Below are 23866 nucleotides of genomic sequence, written 5' to 3'. Positions count from 1 at the left end.
GATTTCTGTGAATAAATCTGTAGTGATGGTGGAAACTGGAGCCTTTCTATCCAGAAAAGGTCAGAGGAGCAGAAGAAAGTTAAAAAGGTGAGTGAAAGAGCACATGCTAAAGGTTTAAACTTGTGCTAAAGGCTTAAACCACAAGCCAAAGGCTAAAGCAAAAGCTGAAGGCTAAAACATGTGCTTAAGGCTAATATATGAGCTTAAGGCTAAAACTCTGGCAGCATGAGGTGCAGCCAAACATTGAGGCTGAAATGGTTATACAAAAAATTCTGAGGACTTTTTTATTGTAATCCTTAATGCACATCAATGATTGCTTTGGATGCTTCTATCACTGTTCTATCATTCAGTAATGTAAATAATTTCAACAGTTAAAGGAATTCTAGTTCTAAAAGAAAACCCCACTCCCTGGCATCGCCACTTGATCATCCGTAAATTAAAAATCGACAAAAATAACCCTGTGATACACCTTCAGAACAGCATCACTAGCATTGGTTTCTAGCATAAATTCACAGCCGAATTTAGGATAATTTCCATATGATAAGGACACAAGACGGGCTGCACGCTGGCACAATGGTTAGCGCTGCAGCCTCACAGCAAGAAGGTCACTGGTATGACTCCCAGCTTGGCCAGGTAGCCTTTCTGTGTGGAGTTTGTGTATGTGCAATACTGTTCTGGCTCCCCTCATTATGTCCGTCTGTCATCATGGTCAATATAAATACAAATTGATTATAACACAGCTTGTTTTATTTTGAAAGTCACTGGGTGTTTTTAAGGTAGTTTCCGGTCACAACTTCCTGTCCCGCTCAATCTTCCCTACGCTGAATTTATGCATCACAGCTCTGTGTCCATCAAAAATAGGATGGCTGGTTGACTACGACAATGAACGAAACTCCTTTGTCTTTGACTCCAGCTGTCTGTCAGTCAAGCAGCTTGTTGGACTGAACACGCTGCCAGTGTGAAGTTGACAAACACAGTCAAGACGTAGTGCAACAGAGTTGCACTGCAGACATATAGTGCGTATTTCAGGAATTACCTGCAACATGACGGAGCAGCCATGCAGATGTTGTGCGACATAACTGATCCTGTGTAAGTTGACACGTTGATTTGAATGAAACCTATATGATCCGTTTGCCGTAACGGATCCGAAAGCACTTTAAATCAAATCAAATCTGTACTGCTGCACTGTTAAGTTGTTTGACAAAAGAAAAGGCGGAGGCAAAGTGGCACTTGGACACAGGAGCTTCTCAACAGAAAACAAACCCAATTCATTAATTTTGGCTTCCAGAATACTCTTGATCGTGTCTTTTAACTGTTAGACCTAGACCTCAATCTGAAAATGTTTTGAGATCTTCAACAGCTGTTCTTTAGTGCATCTGTCCAAAAACTCCTCAAACCAAGCTTTCAAAAATTTTGCATAGTCACTCTTTTTGTTTTGTAATTAGTTTCATTAGCACACAAATCAATAAAGACAAAAGACACACCTTGCTGTTTTACCAAATGTTGTATCACTGAAGACTCTTGACACACCCTGAACCCTGGTTACCTCACCATAATGCTGGCTGTGCCTAACCTCTTCAGTGGCATACCAAAGCATCTGGCAAAACCAACCTCAAAATATTCCAGGAAGCCACTAACCCAGTTCCCTGGAACATGCCAAAATAAGTGTGATCCCCAGAGTTACTATCAAAAAAATAAAAAATAAATAAATAAATAAAACGACGAGCCCCCAATTTGTCACAGCCAGGCTCTCAAAGCCTGGTAAAAAAAAAATGAAAAACACAAGAAGGATTTTTTTTTAACAGATATTATTCTTCCTTCAGATAAATGCAAAAAGCAAGAAACAACAGAAATGGTGCAAGCTGTGGACAGACGCCCCACCACCCATGCCTTACGCCTCACCACCAGTTGGAACTCAAGGCAAGTTTATCTATATAGCATATTTCAGAAGGGCAATTCAAAGTGCTTTAAGGAGAAAACATGTAAAAGAAAACAGTTAAAACTCGTTTTAAAAACAGGTTAAAGAAAAAATAAGAGTAACCTACAATAAAACAAAAGAAAATTTGGGAAAAAAATGTCCAATCTAATTTTAAGTTATAAGAATAAAAGTCTAAGTGCAGAGTTGAGCAGTTAAAAAGGATATTGAAATGTTTTGTAAAATTATTCTAAATAAAAGCAGCTGTGAAAAGGTGAGTCTTTAACCTGGATTTAAAGGGGCTGAGAGTTTCAGAAGACCTGATCTTTTCTGGCAGTTTGACCCAGATATTTGGAGCGTTCCACGTTTGGTTCTGACTCTGAGGACTGAAAGCAGACCTGATCCAGAAGACCTGAGTGGTCTTGATGGTTCATACTGGATCAGAAGATCATTGATGTATTTTCGCCCTAATCCATTCAGAGCTTTGTAAACTAATAGAAGTGTTTTAAAGTCTATTCTCTGACAAACAGGGAGCCCGTGTAAAGACCTCAGAACTGGACTGATGTGATCCACTTTCTTGGTCTTAGTGAAGACTGGAGCAGTTCTGAACCAGCTGCAGCTGTCTGACTGTTTTTTTTTTTTTTTTTTTTTTTTTTTTTTAAGATGACCTGTGAAGATGCTGTTACAGTAATCAAGTCTACTAAATATAAAAGCATGGACCAGTTTTTCCAGGTCCTGCTGACACATTAGTCCTTTCATCATCCACACATTCTTTAAGTGACAGTAGGTCAACTTTGTGACTGTCTTAATGTGTTAGTTAAAATTAAGGTCTGAGTCAATGATCACACCCAGGTTTCTGGCATGGTCAGTGGTTTTTAGCTGTTACATCAGGAGCTGTTAGTGACTGTGAATCTCTCTGATCTGTCTCCAAAAGAAGTTTTATCTTTGTTTAACTGGAGGATATTTCAGCTCACCCACTCATTAAATTGGTCAGTATGTTTACCCAGAACCTGTATGCGGCCATAATCACCTGGTAACATCGTGACGTATAACTGTGTGTCATCAGCATAATTACAGTAACTGTAACTATAACTGAGCCAGTGGGATCATATAGATGTTAAACAGAAGAGGCCCAAGGATGGAACCTTGGGGGACTCCAAATGTTACTTTTGTCAGCTCAGATTTAAAGTTAGCCAGAGACACTTAACAGTCTCTGTCCTTCAGATAAGATTTAAACCAGTTGAGTGCTGTGTGAGCCCAATGAGTTACAGCTTGTCCCAGAGTTAGACAGGTCGTGTCAAAGACAGTTAATAATGTGTTCTCAGGTAACAAAAACCATCTATGTCCATGTAAATATAGATCATTGTTGTTTTAGTTTTTGTTTTGTTTTATTATTGTCTGATCTTTTAACTGGAGGAAATTTCAGCTCACCCACTCATTAAATTGGTCAATACAATTACCCCAGAGCCTGTATGCAGCCATTATCGCCTGGTGGCATTGTGACGTATAATTGTGTGTCATCAGCATAATTACAGTAATTGACTTTGTATTTTTCTATAATCTGAGCCAGTGGGAGCATATAGATGTAAAACAGAAGAGGCCCCAGGATGGATCCTTGGGGGACTCCAAATGTTATTTTTGTGGGCTCAGATTCACAGTTACCCACAGTCAAAAAAGGTCTCTTTCCTTCAGGTAAGATTAAAACCAGCTGAGTGCTGTGCCAGAAAGTCCCACCCAGTTATTCAGTCAGTTCAACAGTATGTCATGGCCGACTGTATCAAAAGCAGCACTCAGATCAAACAGCACAACAGCTGAAACTCTACCACTGTCTGTGTTCAGGTGGATGTTTTTAAACACCTTAACCAGAGCAGTCTCAGTGCCATGATGAGGTTGGAAACCTGACTGGAAGACGTCAAAACAGTCATTCAGTGTCATAGAGTTATGTAATCACTGAAAAACTGCCCTCTCTTAATTTTACTTAAAAATGGTAAATTGGATATGGGCCTGTGATTGTTTTTCACTGTCTTGCCTACATTGTTCTTTTTTAACAGAGGTTTGATGACAGCAGTTTTCAGGGCTTGTGAGAGAAGGGACATGTTTACAATCTGTTCCAGATCTGATGCCATGATTTGTGAGACTTTAAAAAAAAATGGTGGCAAAATACATAGAAAACAGGAGGAAGAATTGAAGTGATGTATAATGTCCTACAGGTTTCTACAGTATATTGTATATAAATCTGTCATGGTGTTTACATTGGCTCTAGGTGGGGACAACTCACATCTCAAACCTGGTATTGAAGAACTGACTCTTTGTCTTTTTTTTTTTCGACTGTTTTTCTGTAAAGAATGAAGGCAGAAACCAAATAGGCTGCACCCAGGAGACCGGCCATATCCGCCCAGGTGTGGCCGAACACCATCCAGCAGCACCCTGCAAGGACAAAAGAAAAAAGAGCACACAAAGACAGCAAGCCCTGCTGGTGGGAGGGCTGTCACAAGCAACAAGATAAAAGCTTAAACCATAGACTGTATAAAACATGGACATAGCCTCCCCGACGTCACCCGACTGTTTCTGAAACAGAAAATAAGCACATCGGCTATGGCGGCCAAATTGGAAGTGGGAGGGGCTCTGCGTACAGCCATAGGGCGCCTGACCCTGGGCTGTGCCTCTGATTGGGTGAGCTCATGATCTTAATATCCATAGAAAAAAATTCACCCCCCCCATACAGAGTGTGCTGATAGTAAAATTAGCAACTCAGACAGGAGACGATTTTTGACCCGGCTGTAAATAGGTTAATTTCTGCCAGAAAACGTCTTTTTTGGACTCGGTGTGTTTCCGGTACTTCTGGAGCAAGCCTCAAGTGGACACTGGAGAAACAGCAGATTTTAGCACTTCAGCACTGTCTCATATTCTTAGACCGGAGGTTGCAGCTTGGTGAGAACTCAGGCTAAAGTCTTCAACACAGAGTGAAGGCTTAAACACAAGCAAAAAAACTTTAACACGAGCTCAAGTCTAAAACACAGTTTAAAGGCTAAAACAAGGGCTAAGGGCTAAAGCACCAGCTAATGGCTAAAATATGAGCTTAAGGCAAAAATATTAGCTTAAGGCCTAAAACAAGCTAAAGACTTAAACCCTGGCTAAAGGCTAAAATACAAGATAAAGGCTTAAGCACAGGTTAATATGTTTGTGCTAATGTTGATTCTAACCCACAGTCAGCAGTTATTCTGCAGTGGTCTGTTCAAACTTGAGAGTCTATCAATAAAATGAAGACTGAGGTTACGTCAGCTCTGCTTGGTGAGGTTGGAGTTGGTAGATTAGCACTGGCAGGAGGATTCACCAATGTACCAACGTTACATGTTATGCACACATCTCAGAGCACAGGCTGCTAGTGATGCAACATATGGGCGGCTACTAAATTACTGTACGAACTGACCGTTGGTTTGTTGTCACGTTAGCCTGCAGATACGTTGTAGCACCTGGCTGCTAGTAGCACTACAAATAGCCGGCCACTGACCTACAGTACAAACTTACGTTTGCTTGTTGTCATGTTTCAAACAACAGCGCTGCGTTACTGTACTGATAAATACCTAACCTTGTCGCATTGTATCCAGTAAAAAGTTGATTTGAGCAATGAAAATTTGTTCCAAAACAAACACATGCCTGGTCATAGCTACATTTTTACTACAGTGTGCGTGAGACTCTGGGACAGAAGGTGGCGCAGTCACATTACAGGTTTTCTTAATTGCTGTGGTTCATTTCTCAGACCAAAATTGAAATTCTCAAAACTACTTGTTCAGTCTTCATTTCATTGTGTCACTTGTGCACATCAAAAAAGCAGTTTCTCATTTCTTTGAACAAGTTGAAGATGCCTTGGGACATCTATGCAAATGATTCTGAACAATTCTCTACTGTTGCCTACATTCTGCTTTCGTCATGTTGATCAAAACGGATTATCATGGGTCTCTGCTGAATAGTCTCACCCCCACAACATTTAGTCATGAGTTCATCACATAAGTCTTTACATGCAAAAAAACAAAAACAAAGGTTGAACAAGTTATCATAATATGTCAAACATTTCTCCACACAATTCCATTGGACTGTTTTTCCAAATTTGTCTGGATTGGTAAATTACTCCCTGGTCAGTCTTGACTTTCTCCAACCAATGGAAATGTGTGAAGTAGAGATTGACCGATATGGATTTTTTGGGGCTCATACTGATACTGATTATTAGTAGGCAAGGAGCCTGATAACCGATATTTGAAGCCGATATTAATTTGCAGTCAAAGTGAAAATAGTGGCGTAAAAAATTTTGAACAATACAAACTCCAACACTCAACTTCATTCAAATGCCTTCAAGCATATGTTTATTAAACAGCTCCCAGGCTTAGCAGCATGTTTTATAAAGTTAACTAAAAACTTCAAAAAAATTAATAGCTAAAGTTTTCTACAGTAAATAAAGTTTTCCAAAGTTTCTATGTAACTGCAATAGAAACTGGACCGAATTGAGTTTGTGCTGCTTTTCACAGGCATGTAATGCAGTTGAATTATTTTTCTGTTTGGTTTTACATGACTGATTTTGAATGACCATCCAGGGCTTCCATAGTGTAGACAGGGAGAAATTCTGAGTAGAGAAGCATCAGAGCCAAAACAAGTTTTGAATGGGTTCCATATCAGCCGTCAGATTTTTTTTAAAAAAAGGCTGATGCTGTTATGCCCCAAAATGCCAAGTATTGGCCCGGCTAATAATCAATCTATCCCTAGTGTGAAGCATCAGATCAACCAATGATCAACCAGTTTTCTGAAACAGCTCAAAGGGTTATCTCATTTACAATCAACTGGTCAGTATGTCTGTGTACTGTCCTCTCTACAGACAGTGGAAACACATTTCCTGTAAAGGATAATAAAGATCTACCACACCTGTGGACCATGTTCTCAATCATCAGCTTATAATGGCCCATGTTGGTTGAAGGATGCAGCCAAAAGCTGGGAGAACAATTGTGTCCTCAATCATTCAGACTGTTTGTGGACAGATAAGATCTTTCTTGTGATGTGGATGAGAGTTTATGTCATACATAAATACAGAAACATACAGCATACAGAAACATAAGGAGGTGTAGAAAGACTGCACTGACCTGTAATTTCCACAGCCCTTCATAAACAGTTTTCCCTAAGGAGACTGTTCTATGGTCACATTTCTACTTTTCACATTACTGATTTTTGCTTTTCTCTTTGTGCTATGCAGCGCCTTCTTCTCCTTTCTGTATCAATGATGGGGTCAGTCAACAAATTACAGCACAAACAGTGGAAGAGAAAATGTGAATATTTTCCAGTTTCTTGTAATCAATTTCCCACATATACTAAGACATAACTTACAATTTACAATAACTGTCATCAAAACTTTAGGCATAGTTTACATCAGAACGTCCTTCCAGAGTAAATACTATACTGACAACATGACTCAGCACTTTGACTGTCCTATTCATACACAATGGCATGATGAGTTGTCATTCTGAGTCACTGACACACTCACTGACACGGAAATTTACCTTAAGAGATGAACTAAGGATTAAGATAAAGAGACTGGCTTTAGCAGGTAATCCATGATGTTTTGCTTTTTGTACAAGCTGTTTTGAGAAATGCACTTACTGTTTGGCAAATGATGAGGATGATTTGAGAAATGTACCAAAGCAACTAAGAAAAACTAATCAATATTGTTTCAAATTTGCAAACAGTATTTATCTTGATTATTCAGGTCTGTTACAAAATTCAGTCCATGTCTTCTTTAAGAAGAAATATTTATTTATCTAATAATTCCAATTTGACAGTAGCCCTTTGTTTTACCAAAAGAGGGCTCTTTAAGGTGACAATTATTTCTATTTGCACAAATCTTCCTTTTCAACACCTCTTATTTTTGTTCTATAGTTGATGTAGTTATAATGTTTTGTGCCTATTCAGTCACCGTTTTCAGGATTGAAAACAATGTTATCATTAATAAAGAAAATATTATAAATCAGACTCTAACAGTACAGCGCTGTGTTCTACGTCTTTTTTCCAACCGAAACCGTTTTGCTCTTGCAAGGTGGTACTTGGCAGAAAAAAAAACATTTAACAGAGTGAACAACACTGAAAAATGCTTAAGACTTACTGATGTATGACATGGAAATTCATTTTTTTCTATAACTGCATGAAAAGCATATTCAAACAACTTAAACGACAATCTAGTTGGTGGATATTCAGGAGAAAGCACCTTTTCTTCAGACATCAAGCTCTTCTTCTGGCTAAAAATTAACTCCAATCAGAGGGGGCGTGCATACAGGGCCTGTGTAGAAAGACAGACAGAAGACAAATTCAGCCCATGCTAACTTCTTACCCAGAGAGAACAGAGCTGTGGTCTTGTCTGAGTGTTTGCCCACATAAGCTCAGCAGGATCACCCTCTGGGTTTGTTCATGGCAACACAGCGCCAATGTAAAGTAGCCCCAAAACCTTGGCTTGAGGCCCTCCTGAATTTTAAGTGACCTGCTTGCCCACTTGTGTGTCCCAGCACATCTCCCTCCTTCCCTTCTAGCTCTATCAGTCCTCTTGGGCTCGCTTATTTAAGAGGACTAACACATATCAAGGGCCTCTCTTTTCACTCCTTGGAGGCCCAAGGACAATATTTCTTATTTCCCATGTGTCTGGACGAACCCGCCCCCTGTCACCTCATAGCTCCATATAAGAGAGCAAAAGGACCTGGTGATAAGAAGTTAGTCTGAAGACAAGCCTGGCCATGCGGTGTAAAGTCCTTGTCTATGCCGTCCTGCTGACTCTCATAAAGCATGGTGAGTATTGTGTCATTACATTCACAGGCTGATCACAAAAGCTGTAGTGTTGTTTCTTTACCTTCTGGCAGCCTCCAAGCTGACCCGCTTTGGAAACATCGATTATGAGGTGATTCAGACTGACTTAAAAAGTTTGGGTCAGAAAGACACAGGGATATTTAACAGAATAGGATCCTAATGCGAATGATTATGGGTTAAAACTTCAGCAGGCGTTTGAAAATGGGATGCTCGTGTTGATCAACATGCTTCACCATTAACAATGATGCATCTTTAACTGGTGGTACTGCTGTACTACTGTGTCAGACTTCAGGGGTTTTAATCTGATGAGCAGCTGTGAATTGTTGAGATTTTAATCTGTGAATACCAAATCTCACAGGCCATCTTATTTAAAAAAAAATCTTCCCCTAAATTCAGTTTAATGTGAAATTTCACATACATTGTATGACACATGACACTGCAGTGGATTGTATAGTGGATATTTTTCTCCTAACATGGCCTTACAGTCTACAACATCACAGACAAAAAGAGGAGTTGTGTAAATACAAATGTACTTATGTTTACACTTCTATTTTGTCCTCATATGAGATTGTAGTTTACACGAGTTGGTATAATTTTCATTTTACTTTTCTCTTTTAGATATCTGACAAGTTTATTAAATTATAATTCTTTAAAGAAAACACGTTATTAGTTTTCATGGTGTGATTTTAAATAAGCTTAACTGTGACAAATGTCTACACTAATGGATTAATATAAATGTTAGTGTACATGGACTGTAGTGTGTGTGTGTGTGTGTGTGTGTGTGTGTGTGTGTGTGTGTGTGTGTGTGTGTGTGTGTGTGTGTGTGTGTGTCACTTTGTAGGTTGATAAGTATGACACAGGCTGAACTCATTTGTTCTGTAGTGGTAAACAGACTTTCACTGAAGTGGAGCTTTAATCAGGTCTTTTTTTGGCTTTGTTTCTTTAACTTCCCTTCATGCTGCTATGATCTGCCCATTTATCACACTTTACAAGGAGTGCAACACAAACACTTCACCCTAAGTCTCTCTTCAGTCTTTGTCTTTATACCTGCCGAAAGGTATTTATTGTACTAGTTACTAATTAAGCTGATTGTGTGGACTGCTAAGACTGAAAGGAAATGTATTTACACTGTTTCAAGGAGGTACACTTGGATTATTGTTTAAGATTCAGGCTGAAAAGAAAGAATGTGAAGTGGAAATTTTTGTAAACCTGACAGAAAGCTCTGGATCCTAGTTATAAGTGCTCTGACACACATTCACAAGACACTTGAGAAGTAATGTTTACCAAGACAAACATGGTGTTGTTTGTTCCTCTGGTATTGCAGTTTGTTCCTGGATTGTACAATCGAAGGTTGAAAAGAGATTGTAAATGTGATCAAGGCCTTTGGCTAAAATGGTAACAAAACTGTGATTTTAAATCTGTTTTAAAAAATTTGAAACTGTTGGTTATTTTTACCTCGTTGAGCAGTAGAAATCCTGGTGAGGAATTACAAAGTCAACCAAGCTTTTGGTTTTAGTGCAGGTGTGTGTGTGTGTGTGTGTGTGTGTGAGATAGCAGTCAGTGAACCTGGGAACCATCCATTCTCACTTTATTCTGACCACATTGTTCCAAAAGGTTCAAATTAGGTCCACTTTTTTTTTAAAAATAATCTCTATCAATAATATAGAATAGAATAGAAAAGAATAGAATGGAACTTTATTGTCATTGTAACAAGTACAACAAAATTGAAGTCACAGCAGCAAGAAAACAAAATTAAGAAAGTGTACAGAAAGTGCAAAAAGCTCCATAAGAAAATAGATGATGACAGCTTGTCCATCATTGTCCAGTTCAGCCAGCCTCCACCTCCACAGGGTCCAGGACTGAGCTTCTTCAGCAGTCTGTTCAGTCTCTGTCTCCTGTATCCTGTCTGCTCACAGCAGGGGACGCTCTTCCAATGTGGCGTTGGTGTCTGATGTTAGCTCCGTTAGCCATGTCTGTGAATAGCATGATGCTACTCTGCCTTCTGTTGCTTGGTTGGCACAGCTAGTTCGTCCATCTTATTGGAGATAGATCTTACGTCCCCATTAACGATGGATGGAAGGACAGGTTGATGTCGTCACTTCATAGCTCACACCTGAGAACCAGCATGTCGTCCTCACCTTCTTCTCCTCATCTTGGGAAACATCAGGCCTTGCACCAGTTAGCATTGACATGCTACAGGCTGCTAACAGCTGAGTTCACATGTAAACAATGCAGCCATGGTTACATTTAGGAACTCCAGACAAAAACAAGAGCAAAAATAGTAAAAATATCACTGAGGACAAATGAGCCATACAAAGTAATGACCCACTCCAAATACAAAGGTTACGAAAAAGAGACAGAAAATTACAAGAAACAGACAAAGAAGAAAGAGCTGCTGCAAAAGGCAGCCATAGTCAACAGGGCGGCGCCCTGCCATATCATTCCATCTCTATCTATTTGATCACTTGTACGACGATGGTACAATTTTGTACTGTATAAATGACTCAGCTCAGCTGGCCATGGAAAGCCTGCATCATTCTCTTGATATAACACTACCAAGTTAGACTGAAAGAAACTAAATTTGTTTTAAATACTCAGAAAACCAAATGTATGTTGGTCTCCAGGGCTAGAGGTAATAGTGATAATACCCTTCAAATGACCACCCAGCTAGGTTCAAGTATCAAGTGTGTCAGAGAAGATAAATATCTCTGTGTCTGGTTAGACAGCAAATAAACATTCAAATGTCATATCAAAAATCTCACTTTTACACTACGACAAAAGATCAGTTTCCTTTATCTAAATAGATCGAGTTTCTCCATGTTCTGACGGGAAATGATTATATAAGCTGTTTTTCTGTCAGTCATAGAGTAAGGTGATGGGCCTCTACCACCACACTGAAACCCTTGGATGCTGTCTGTCGTTCTACCCTTTGCTTTCTTACCAGTAAGCAAGTAAAGTAATACTTACTTTACTTATTGTTGCATTTTATTTGATCAAGTTGGCTGGCCCTCTCTTACAGAGAGACACAGTAAACACTGATATCTTTTCATCTATCAAGCACTTACTGGAAAAGTGCCATCATGCATCACCTCTCTGCTCCATCTAAAACCTGGTCCCTTTCCAACAGGATTAAGTGACAGACTGGTTCTCCAAGTTCCTCATTCCAGGACTGACCTGGTGAAAACTGTTTTTGCTTTAGTGCTGCAAGTTCCTGGAACATTTTGCAACATGACCTGAACCTGACCCGTTTCATCCCTTACGGACATTTTAGAAATGTTCTAATTATTTAACTTCACAAACTTAACTTGTTTTATTGTTCTGTTTTTACTCACTCCAGTGGTAGCTACAGCGAACATTTTAACTCATGCTGTTTGTGAATTTGTGTGTACTCTCTGCATCATTGTTGATGAGGGTCACCCTCACTGATTTCTTTGAGACATTTAAATGAAGGTTGATGACAATGAAGTGACAAACATGTCAGATTTACAGCCATATTTGTTTGATAATACAAGCTTGCATCGACTTCTACCAGCCAGTGTCATTGTTAAAACAAAAAAGAAGAGGAGGGCCCTCTTTTCAGATATGATCAGTTCTACAGTAAAACTTCAAGCTGAAAATCCTGAATCAGGGTTTTCTTGGGAAACCTTATCTAACTGCTGGGCTGAGATAGCTGCAGCAGACAAGTCGATGTAAGGTCTGGCAGCCCTGGCATAATGTAAAGAATCGATCAATCTTTGAGCATAAGGCCATTGATATCAATGCATTGAAACATTTATTATTGATTCTCAACAGGAACCGGTTTTCGATGCCCATCCCTAAACTCTGCTGCAACAAACTACCCTGTGTCACAGAATGAATAATCAGAGTACTGTTTGTTTTATTCTGTCTGAATCTAAAGTTGACTTTTCTTCTCTTCTCTTTAGCATCACCATCTGAAGTACAGGCCAGCCCAAACACCAACGCCACCCTCCCCTGCAATGTGACATTTCCCCCTTCTGTGTACAAAATAGACAAGTCTCTCATCAAAGCTGCTTGGACCAGAAATGTCACTGACATTGCCTCATTCACTGGAGCAGAACCGTGGATAAAAGAGGGCTTCAGCTGGGAAACTGCTGATTTCATCAACGGGGACTTTTCACTGACCATCCTCAGAGCCAGTCTGGACCTGCAGGGGTCGTACAAATGCACTGTCAGCTACAATTCCACAGTGCTGCCCTCCAGTTACACTACATTTAGTATACTAGGTATGTCTGCCAGATAATGTGGTTAGATGTTTTAAGTGCTCCTCTCTTTTAACCTCCTTTTTCTTCTTTCTACCTCCTTTTTAGCCTCCCCCACTCTGTCTGTTCCTCAGCAGTGGGTGGTGTTGGAAACAGAGAGCCAGCTACAGTGCCACGCAGAGGGTTTCTATCCTCCTCCTGTCTCTTTCTCCTGGACTAGAGACGGGCAGGTCATACAACCTCCTTTCAGTGTGGATGGTGAAGAAACTCCAGATGGGTACTACACAGCTGTGGGAAACATGACCTTCTTTCCTTCCCACGAGGACCAAAATGTGACATTTGGGTGCAGAGTATCACATGATGGCACCGATCAAGAGCTAAGTTTCCAGCTCAACATAACTTGTGAGTGAAAGAAAGAGATATCTCAATCAAAACTCAGAATGAGTCATCATGTTTCTTTGTTGGGGTAGAACTGGAAGAACTTGTTCCATCAACCATTCCAGCACAGTGTCCTAACAGACCTATCACATGCCATATACCCAAGTTGGTCTCTTCTCTGTTCCTCCTCAGACCTTCCTTCTGTTCGTCTATCTGTCGTGGCAGCCAAGTCTGAAAACACTCCTCTCACTCTTTATTGTGATGTGGAAAGTTTCTACCCAGAGACACTCACAGTGTCCTGGCTTCAGAATGGGACAGTCCTCGCAGAGCCCCCAAACACCAACTATAACCCTGATGGGACCTTCAGAACCAGGCGTTATTACACGCTGAGCGAAGAGCAGAGGGAGCAGGGGGGAAAGGTGGAGTGTGCAGTAAACCAACCAGGGGTAGCACAACCAGTTAGTGGCTCAGCGTACTTAGAGAAGCTTGATCCCAGAGGTGAGTCCTAAGATATCCGGAGACTTTGTCAGTGTTACGAGTCCATGAAAGATGTCTCCTAGATATTTTTCTGAGTAAAAGTCCCAAAACAACAAAAAATAATCCTAAATACAGTTTGGTTTCTTTTTTAATGCTTTCAGTTTGTGCCTCTTCTTTTTTTCAGATGAGGCACCGGTTTTGACGAAATCCGCCAAAGCATCTGTGGCTATGATGTGTATTTCCATTGTACTGGTGTTCCTGCTTTGCTTCGGCTTTTCTTGGAGGAGGAGAGATGGTGAGTCAGAAGAGCCCTTGCAGTGCAGGCATCAATGTAAAACAAGCTGAAAGGAAAATTACTCTCCCTTTAAGATTGTTTTAATCAGCTAATTGGGGTCAGAAAGAGGTCAAACTTCATGTCATTTTTCAGGAATAGAAAATAAAATCTTTTAAATATTCCTCAAAATTGTATGAGTCTATCTGACTGTCTCAGGTATCTTATAAACTTTTAAATAAATGTTTCATTTAAAGGGACCTGGTTTCCACATTTGGAACCACTGGTACCATCTCAGTAGCAAACCTCTTTTTTTACATTAGGGACCACCAGCTTAACTGTAGTAACACACTGAAGGAAACTCTGGATTGGGAACCAGGAACTCTTGATCCTCAAGAAATGAGAAACTTGCTTTAGACTGAAATAAACCTAAATAATACGATCTTGCAGAAATAAAAAACAATCATGTTATTTTTTTCTGCATTAGCTCCAACCTCTCTAACCTCTACACCCCCCTCCCTACACTCACACACACTCATACACACAAATCTTTTTGGTCTCACTTCTAACTTTATCTTCATGTATTTACCCCCAACTCAGAGAAACAGAAATCTCTAAATGTGTCTGGGATCATCCTCCCGCCCCGTGTGACAGTGGGTCAAAAGGGCAGGATATCAGTCAGCATTGAGGGCAGGAGGGTGGACCGAGTCCAAGCTACATGGTTTCTGAATGACACCCCTATCTCAGACACTTCACTCACAGGTAAGACTGCTAATACACATCCTGAAAAACTGTGTTTACCAGCCTGTAATTTGTCTCCCCCAGCTCAATAAGGATTGGTGTAAATATTGGATCCAAAGTTCAGGTATTTCCCAATGTTTGTGGATGATTTGGAGGAACTTTCCTTTGAAATGAAAAGTTGGAGCCGTAAAATGACAGAATAGTTCACTTTCAAAGAGTGGTCAAAAAGACTGCTCTCTCAGCTTCAAACATGTTTTAACATGTCGGTTTTAACATGTTGCTAACATGCTAAATCAAAAGCCCTCTGTTAGAATTCAAGGCCAGTATTAGCACTCTAGCTTCAGTACTGTGTTTTCAGACTTCCTGGTAAATTGAGCTGGTGGCACACTACTCTCTGCTGCTGAAAATGCAGACAATCAACGAGGGTTTATTAGAAATGGAAACTTAAAAAATCTGCCAACCAAATCGTTACCAAACCATCTCCTCACCAGTTTGTTTTTCGGGATTCTGATTTGAATGTCAGCAATTATACTTTACCACAAACACTACTTTTTGGGAAAATAATTTCTAGATATATCTGTATTATACTTTGGAGTTGAGTAATATGGATGGAGACATCACTCCACCTATGCTTAATGGCTTTGAAGGCCTTGATACACCTGCTCACAGGCTCATTCAGGCAGCTCTAAAAGGCTACTCTACTGTTTTGAAACATGCAGTATCCAAAGTGCTGCAGTTGTGGAATGTATAAAGGAGCCTGAAAGACAAGGAAAAGTGACTCTTTACAACAACTTTAATGAGTTCGCCGAGAAGCCAGTTCAAGCATCAAAGACAGAGACAGAGCCATCAAAGCTGAAGAGAAGACGCACTTGCTCTGAGTTCAGTGCATCTTCTGGTTGCAGTTCTGTACTTCACAGTCCGTTCACCTCCTGTGTACGGATACATGCATTCTTTGCAAAAAGCCTGCTCAGCTCCACATAACCAATCCTGCAGAAGCTAGAAGGAGTATAAGAGGTTCTGGGTGACCTGACCCCGAACAGGATCAGTGGTTTGGAAAGGTACTGGGTGAAGAGAGTGCTACTGTTCAGCTGTCAAAGCATGGCCAGTCTTTTTATATAGCACATATCAGAAGGGCAATTCAAAGTGCTTTACAGGGATACAAATCAGCAAAGCATATCAAAGAAAACAATTGAAAATCTGACAAAAATATGAAAATGAAATATAACAAAATAAAATTGCAAAAAAAGAAGATTAAAACAGATTTTAAGATATAAGAATAAAAGTCTCAGTAGAGAGTTGCAGAGTTGATCAGTTAAAAAGGAAATTGAAATGTTTTGAAAAATTATTCTAAATAAAAGGCAGCTGTAAAAAGGTGAGTGTTCATCCTGGGTTTGAAGAGGCTGAGAGTTTCAGAAGACCTGATCTTTTCTGGCAGTTTGATCCAGATATTTGGAGCATAGAAGCTGAATGCTGCCTCTCCACGTTTGGTTCTGACTCTGAGGACTAAAAGCAGACCTGATCCAGAAGACCTGAGTGGTCTTGATGGTTCATACTGGATTAGAAGATCATTGATGTATTTTGGCCCTATCCATTCAGAGCTTTGTAAACCAACAGGAGTGAGAGCAGCAGTGTTCTGAACTAGCTGCAGCTGTCTGACTGTTTTTTTTTAAGATGACCTGTGAAGACGCTGTTACAGTGATCAAGTCTACTGAAGATAAAAACATGGACCAGTTTTTCCAGGTCCTGCTGACACGTTAGTCCTTTAATCCTCCACACATTCTTTAAGTGACAGTAGACCAACTTTGTTTTGATATGTTTGTTAAAATTCAGGTATGAGCCCATGATCACACCCAGGTTTCTGGCATGGTCAGTGGTTTTTAGCTGGTACATCAGGAACTGTCAGTGACTGTAAATCTCTCTGATTTGGCTCCAAAAACAACAACCTCAGTTTTATCTTTGTTTAACTGGAGGAAGTTTAGGCTCATTCAATTATTGATCTGTTCAATACATTTGCCCAGAGCCTGTATGCAGCCATGATCGCCTGGTGACGTCGTGACGTGTAACTGTGTGTCGTGAGCCACTGGGAGCATATAGATGTTAAACAGAAGAGGCCCCCGGGGGGAGCCTTGGGGGACTCCACATGTTATTTTTGTTGGATCAGATTTACTCAATGCTAACAGTCACTGTCCTTCAGGGAAGATTTAAACCAGCTGAGTGCTGTGTGAGCCCAATGAGTGACAGCTTGTCCCAGAGTTCGACAGGTTGCTGACAAAGACAGTTAATAATGTCTTTTTAGGTAACAAAAAAAAATCTATGTCCATGTAAATATAGATCATTGTTGGTTTAGTTTTTGGTTTTATTTTATTATTGTCTGATTTGTTTTTGATTGATGTTACTACATTTTTTTTCATACTTTGTGTTTGATTATTGAAATGTTGTTGTTGTTTTTATCCTTTTACATGTATACTGATTTTGGCAGGAAAAAAAAACACTCATGCTAATAAAACTTTTTTTTTTCCAATCTGAGTACAGAGTACCAGATAATTTGATGAAACTCCAAAGGAAATACAAAGACATCTCCAAAACACAGGAGAGAAGGGCAGATGTGCTTGAAACTTGCTAATCTTGTACATGGATATGATTAGACTCTGACATTCAACTCAGAATCATAAAAAACCTTCTTTTCACCCCTCATAAATTACTAAAGGCTCAATTTTAAAAAATCAGTTTTTCAGCTCCTAACGAGCTGTTTTTTTCAGTGTCTCCCAAAGGAATTGAACTTAAACATTTCAAAGCTTGTTAATAATATAATATATAATAATATTATATCTTATATTATATTATATTATATTATATTATTAAATTGTTATATATATATATATATATATATATATATATATATATATATATATATATATATATATATATATATATATATATATATATATATATATATATATATATATAAAATATTATTATATTATATTATAATAATCTTTTAAATAATATTGGTAAAGAAATTGTTTGGTAACAATAAAGTTGTCAGATTTATGAAATTTCTTATAAAATGTCCTCACTTTATCTTCTGATCTGATTCTTAGCATGTGACTACAAAGGTGTGTGCTTAAGAAAATAATGAAAAAGTGCTTCATATCTCCTTTGGGTATAACAAAATGGAAGATACAGGAAGAAAGGAAAAAATCAGATGAATGAGGCAATGAAATATGTCTGGATTGTCGTCAGTGAACACATTAATGATAACACAAAACTGAGTTTATTTACACCGCAATGCTTATAAAACCATGTTTTCTCTTTTACCCTTAATTCTGCTAACAATTTACAATCGTATACCCACAGCAACCTCTAAATCTAACTTTAACTGCCTCTATAACCCCCTAACCACCATACACCTGCCCTATGGTCTAACTCTCACCTCCCCAGTGCCAGAGAAAGGCCGTCTGCTGCCCTCCAGAGAGGAAATGGGTTACTACAAGCTTCACTCTCAGGGTCCACTCCATTCATCTGGAAGTGGTGTTCAACAGATGATTTCCTCACTCACCTTCATACCCAAGATCTCTGTCCACAAGGGGGCAGTGTTCAAGTGTCAAGTCTCCTACGCTGGCAAAGAAAAGATTGTGGCAGAGAGGGTGTCAGAGAAGTTTACAATTCTGTGTAAGATATTTTTTTCTTAAATAATTCATGTTGTTTTTACTCACTATATGTATTCTACACAATACATTTTTTAACACAATGACAATTTTGTCTTTTAGCTGCTCCAGAAGTATCAGAAATCCAGTTAGCTGAGACACCAAATGATCCTGGTGAGGGTTACCTTATTGCTTGGTGAATGGTGTGTAAAACCTTTCCTTTAACTGTTATATATCTGTGTTTCATGTCTAATAGATGTCATCAGCATGACGGTCCGGGCAGCACATTTCCATCCAGATGTTATCACCTTCCGGTGGTTCTGTGAGGGCAGCGAGCTGAGCCCTGTCGCCTCCCAGGCCTTATCCTCCCCTCGACCCAATTCTGAGGGCTTCTTCTCCGCCTCCAGCCAGTGTAAACTTCCCAGGACTGAACTGGAAAGAGGAGGCACTAAAGTGTGGGTCAGTGTACATCATGTTGCTCTGAGGCAACCCATCACTCGTGAGACCAGAGGTGAGAAAAAAGTAAAGCACAGTCAGGATAAAGACTTTAGATTAAGACTCTAACACCTAAGATGAATGATCCTTTTCAACCCTCACAGGTTTTATCAAGAGCCCGTGTGTGTCCAAAGTAATCCGCTCCATCTCCACACATGAACAGCCCTTTATGCTGGGATGTGAAATCACAGATTTCTACCCTCCAAACATCTCTGTCACCTGGCTGAGGCTCAGAGAGGGGGAGCAGGATGACAGGGAGGATGAGGTCATAGAAGGAGGAGAGATGTGGGGCCCTTTGCAGACTCAGCCTAGACTCTACAGGGTCACAGCCACGCTACAAAGGAGGCCAACAAACAAGGAGAAGGAGAGAGGTGGAGGGATTATTTGTAGAGTGGAGCACTGTTCGCTGACTAAGCCGATTGAAAGACACTGGAGAAATGTTGACATTGGTATGAATCATCATATGCTCTGAAAACACAGATGACCTTTTTGTCCTTCTTAAATCACTCATCCTGTCTGTTTATTCTTCAGTCGCTCCCTCCATCCCTCCATCCATCCACGTGTGCTGGAGCAGTGAGGGGGTGGGTGTGTTCTCCCTCCTCCTGAAAGGTGGTCACCCTAAAGCCAAACTGGTCTGGGCAGCAGGGGGAGCCACTCTGTCACCACTGGTTTCCAATGAGACTGAGGAGATAGGAGATGACGGACAGAGGGAGCTAAAAAGTCTGTGTGCTCTGGAGAGGTCCACAAGTCTGATAAGTCCCACAAGCAAACAGCCAGAGAGACAGAGGAACGGACGCGCAATAAGTACGTTTTCCTTTTTCCTCATGAAACTGGACAGAGGCAGAATTGAGGCTTTGTTTCTTTTGTTCTAGAATAGAATAGAATAGAATAGAATAGAATAGAATAGAATAGAACTTTATTTGTCACTGCAACAAGTACAACGAAATTGCAAAATTAAAATAAAGTAAATAATATTTTATTTATTTAAATTAACGGAAAAAAATGACTCCGAAAAATATGAAGTTGTGTAAAATGTAAAATAAAAATAAAATAAAATAAAACAACCTTTGTTTTTATAGCACTTTCAAAAGCAATGCTACAAAGTGCTTTACATGATATAAAAGAACGAAATAAAAGAGAAGTAAAAGAGAAATGTGAGGAAAAAATAAAGAAATATATAAAAGGCTTAGAACGGAAGAAAAAAAACATCTGTAGAATTAAAACAACAAAAGATCAAGGATTTTAGATCTGCCCATGATACTGTAAAAGAAAAAAGTTAAAATAAAATAAAAGCAGAATTTTGAAGATCAAAACAGATCTAAAGACTTAAAGATTTTACTCACAGCAGGGCATAGACAACATTTCAGATTTTTAAAGTGATTCTTTTTACAATTTCATCCAAAATATTTGCCCAGTTCGACGTTTTGTCTTTGCTAACCAGTCTGGGTGATGTTTTCACTGTTGTATTATTATGTCCCCTCACAGAAACAAAAGCAGCTGTTACAGACCCTGATGCTGAAGGTATAGAATACATCGATGAAAAAGAGGATGGAGAGAATAACAACACTGACAGGGATGAGGAGACGAAGTCAGAGCTGGAGGAGGACAGTGACAAAGACATGGAAGAAGACCCAGGAGCGCTGCACATCAACAGAGTCAACCTGGGGAAGGGCTCCAGAGACAGCGAAAGAGCCCGTTTGAGAGTGTGTGTCGAGATCATACACCCTGCCCTCACACTTCCTGTTCATCGAACCTGGACCGGTAAGACACACACAATAACTCCCTCCAGATGTTTCAGAGCACAAGTTCATGAGATTTTAATTAATACAGAAACTGATGAAACCATACAGCTTAAGAAAGTGTCAATACTTTTGGCTGGGATAAAGTTTGGGAATAAATCTCTAACTCATAATTCAACATGTGATTCATTTCTGTTTCACATCCTAAAAGATTTGACCAGTACTGTTCATTTTAATAAACATATTGAAGAAAATTAAATTCACTATAGTGGTTTGATTCAAAAAGTGAAACATATATTATTTTAATTTTGTACATACATAGAGAAATATTTCAAGTTACTTTTAATTTTGAAGGTTAAAACGGCTTCTTTAGCGATAACCTTTTGTTACTGACCCTCTTTGTAGCAGGCGTCAATGATAATGGGCTCTAATTTCGTAGACCAGGCGCAAGCGCAGGCGCAACTGCCCTGCGCCGGCCTTCGCCGCGTGCACAGGGCGTGACCAGCGCACTTCGCAAGTTTCCTGGAGTGCAAAGAGAGATGCACTCAAGGTGCAGAGAGGCGCAGAGCTGCGCGTCCACGCCTCCCTCCGCGCAAATGGCAGAGAGGGAGGAGAAAAGCTGTGAGTGGGTTTAACACAGCCGAGCGCTGTCTTCACCAATCAAATGGGCGCCTTTCCTCGCCTTTAAATGCACTGCGGGCGAGGCGCAGTGACAATTTCATTTTATCATGGACGACGACAGCAGCAGCTCCAGGAGGCCTAACTTCTCCCAGGAGGAAACTGATGTAGGTTCAAGGGAGGTTCAAGCTCGCAGTACCAGAATATATGGTACTGCGAACAGACCTCCACGGGCCGATGATGCAAAAACAGCCTGGGATGAAGTTACAAATACTGTTAATCAGGTTTGCCCAGATATTCTGAGAACCGCCACTTTAATCTGACATCAGATGTGACGGGACAGTTGATATAGATACAAATGTATATCCTGGTTCAGACGGTTACATTAAATAGTGATTGCTGTGATTGTTTATTGCATTAAAATGTGCCTGACACTCTGGAAACCTGCCTCTGTGGTTTTGATGACATGTGCGCACATGTGCGCCTGTCACCAAATTACAGCTGTGGAGGGTGCGCTCCGCCTTGCGCCGAGGATAGACCAGGTTGGAGCTGGCCAGCTTTCAGTGCACTTTCTGCACTGTTTTTGGCACAAAATTGTCACTGCGCCAACATGAATCTGCTGACACCTCCCCCTGGTGTGCCATCACACCCATCTCTGCGCAGACAGTCCACCAAATTGTCAAATTGGCAGCGCACGGCGGTGCGCCGCACAAAATTAACATTGCCTGGGGCGCACCAGGCTTGCACCCCCTGCGCTGCGCCACGAAATTAGAGCCCTATCTGTTAAAAATACTTTAATTTGATAAGATACTAAATTTATTATTTTCAGTTACTCCAAGCCATAACATTACAATTACAAGAAATAAATGCAAATATTTCATTTTTTTGTTTACTTTATCTAAATTCTATTTGAGTTTCACTTTGTTGAACTGAGCTTCTGAAATAAATGAACATTTTCACAATGTGTTAATTTAATGAGATCTCAAGCAGATGCACAGTTGACGCCTTGTATCGCCTAATGCACAATGCATTTCCCTTTCTGTATGAGCAGAATGACACTTAGTAGGCTTCTGTATTTCTCACAAGGATTACGTTTGGTTTCCTAATAGTCTTTGGTTTTCTCTTTCAGAGCCAAATGAAGAAAATTCATCCTCTGCATGAAGGCCATGTGTGGGAATGAGCTCCTCCTGTATTTAATGTATCTGTTTTCTCTAATATACTGTGAGTGTCTTTATTAGTTATTAAGTTGTTGTCATGTTTTCAAATATCCAAGTGCCTTTAAAAAAGATCAAAAGGTGTGGTTTGAGTCAACCTTTTTTATTTTTATCTTTATTTATTACTTTTTATTCTAAATCAGCCAACAATTCATTTTTTCATCGCTGTATGATTTTTTACAAATATCCATATTTTTGTAAAATGTAGATCAGTTTTTGGATGAAAGTTTCATTTGTTGATGAAAATAAGGCATTGGGAGGAGTTTTTTCTCTTCAGCTGTTTGGTGTCTGTTGCTTGGTAACTTCAGAGCTAAGTTCCCATTTCAAAATCAACTTCTGTTTTTAGCACGTCGACCACAGAAATGTCACCCAACTTGTGATGAGAGGAGGTGCTGTGGAGGAGCTGAGCATTTCAATTCCTCTGGTTACTACAACAAATATTTCAACAGCAGCAGCGTAATATCAACAAATGGAAACATACTTTGTCTTTTATCCATTCTTTTTAAATTTCAATTTTTTAATTTTGCATTTAACATTACAGCAACTTCCATACATATTGCATGCATCTTACTTTTTTACAACTATTAAGTATATTACCTACACCTACTAAGTATATTTTGTAAAAACCATAAACAATAAAGATTTATAGTTGCTTAACGATCATGAACATTTTCTTTCTTTGATGTGCACACCTTTACTGTTCACCTCAAGACAAGAAAAAAAGTTTGAAAATTAAAGTTTACCAAATTCACCTCTTACCTAACTTCTTAAATGCAGAACTTGCAGTCTGACTCAACTAACATTACAATTGTTAGATCTTTTATGCACGGAACATCCAGCTTAGAAGATGTACAGCAGTGTCTAAAATGTGCAGTGGAATAAAGGCCAACATTAGTTACTAATTGCGGGTGTTGTTGCAAAACAGCAGAGCGGGCACCAGAGCTGGCCTAAGCCTTCATGAAGCCCTAAGCAAAATTTGGTTCAGGGCCCTCTATTTCTGCTCACAAACAAGGTGATGTATTAATTGTTTGCTATCAAATGTTAGCAAAAACTTTGTTTTGAACCCAAAAATAAATTAATAAATAGAAGCCAAAAAATATTTAAAGCCAACCCCAAATTTAGTATTACACACATCCTCAGAGGTTAGCATGAATATTAAGCTAGTTGACCGGCCAGTTGAAAGACCTTTTCCTTCCTTTTATACTAGCTAGCTAATAAGCTATTAATGGCTCCACAAATCTATTTGGTAAACACTTCATTACTAAGACATCCCTTTATATTGTCATTTTTTCTCCTTTTCCTCCCTAAGTAAGTTTT

At 39.6% G+C, this 23866-nt stretch overlaps 1 protein-coding gene across 3 annotated transcripts; it reads left to right on the top strand.

Moving 5' to 3' along the window:
* Positions 1-8465: 8465 nt before the first annotated feature.
* Positions 8466-23197, top strand: LOC141785154 (uncharacterized). Of its 3 annotated transcripts, XR_012597505.1 has the most exons (14): positions 8466-8731; positions 12673-12993; positions 13078-13371; positions 13540-13845; positions 14009-14119; positions 14696-14857; positions 18194-18508; positions 18607-18657; positions 18740-18994; positions 19083-19427; positions 19510-19782; positions 20464-20739; positions 22465-22556; positions 22896-23197. XR_012597505.1 is itself a non-coding variant. In XM_074663309.1 (13 exons), the coding sequence occupies exons 1-13, from the start codon at positions 8680-8682 to the stop codon at positions 22494-22496; spliced, it is 2709 nt and encodes a 902-aa protein (XP_074519410.1). In that variant the 5' UTR covers positions 8466-8679; the 3' UTR covers positions 22497-23197. The 3 variants fall into 3 exon arrangements, 2 of the variants coding, with proteins under 2 accessions (XP_074519410.1, XP_074519409.1); XM_074663309.1 differs by having other exon boundaries at positions 18278-18508; positions 22465-23197; XM_074663308.1 differs by having other exon boundaries at positions 22465-23197.
* The last annotated feature ends 669 nt before the right edge of the window (positions 23198-23866 follow it).

This window comes from Halichoeres trimaculatus, unplaced genomic scaffold, assembly GCF_033239565.1.
Source record: "Halichoeres trimaculatus isolate MK-OKI-2021-1 unplaced genomic scaffold, fHalTri1.1 fHalTri1_scaffold_23, whole genome shotgun sequence".
Classification (NCBI taxonomy): domain Eukaryota; kingdom Metazoa; phylum Chordata; class Actinopteri; order Labriformes; family Labridae; genus Halichoeres; species Halichoeres trimaculatus.
This window is presented reverse-complemented; position numbering and strand designations above follow the sequence as displayed.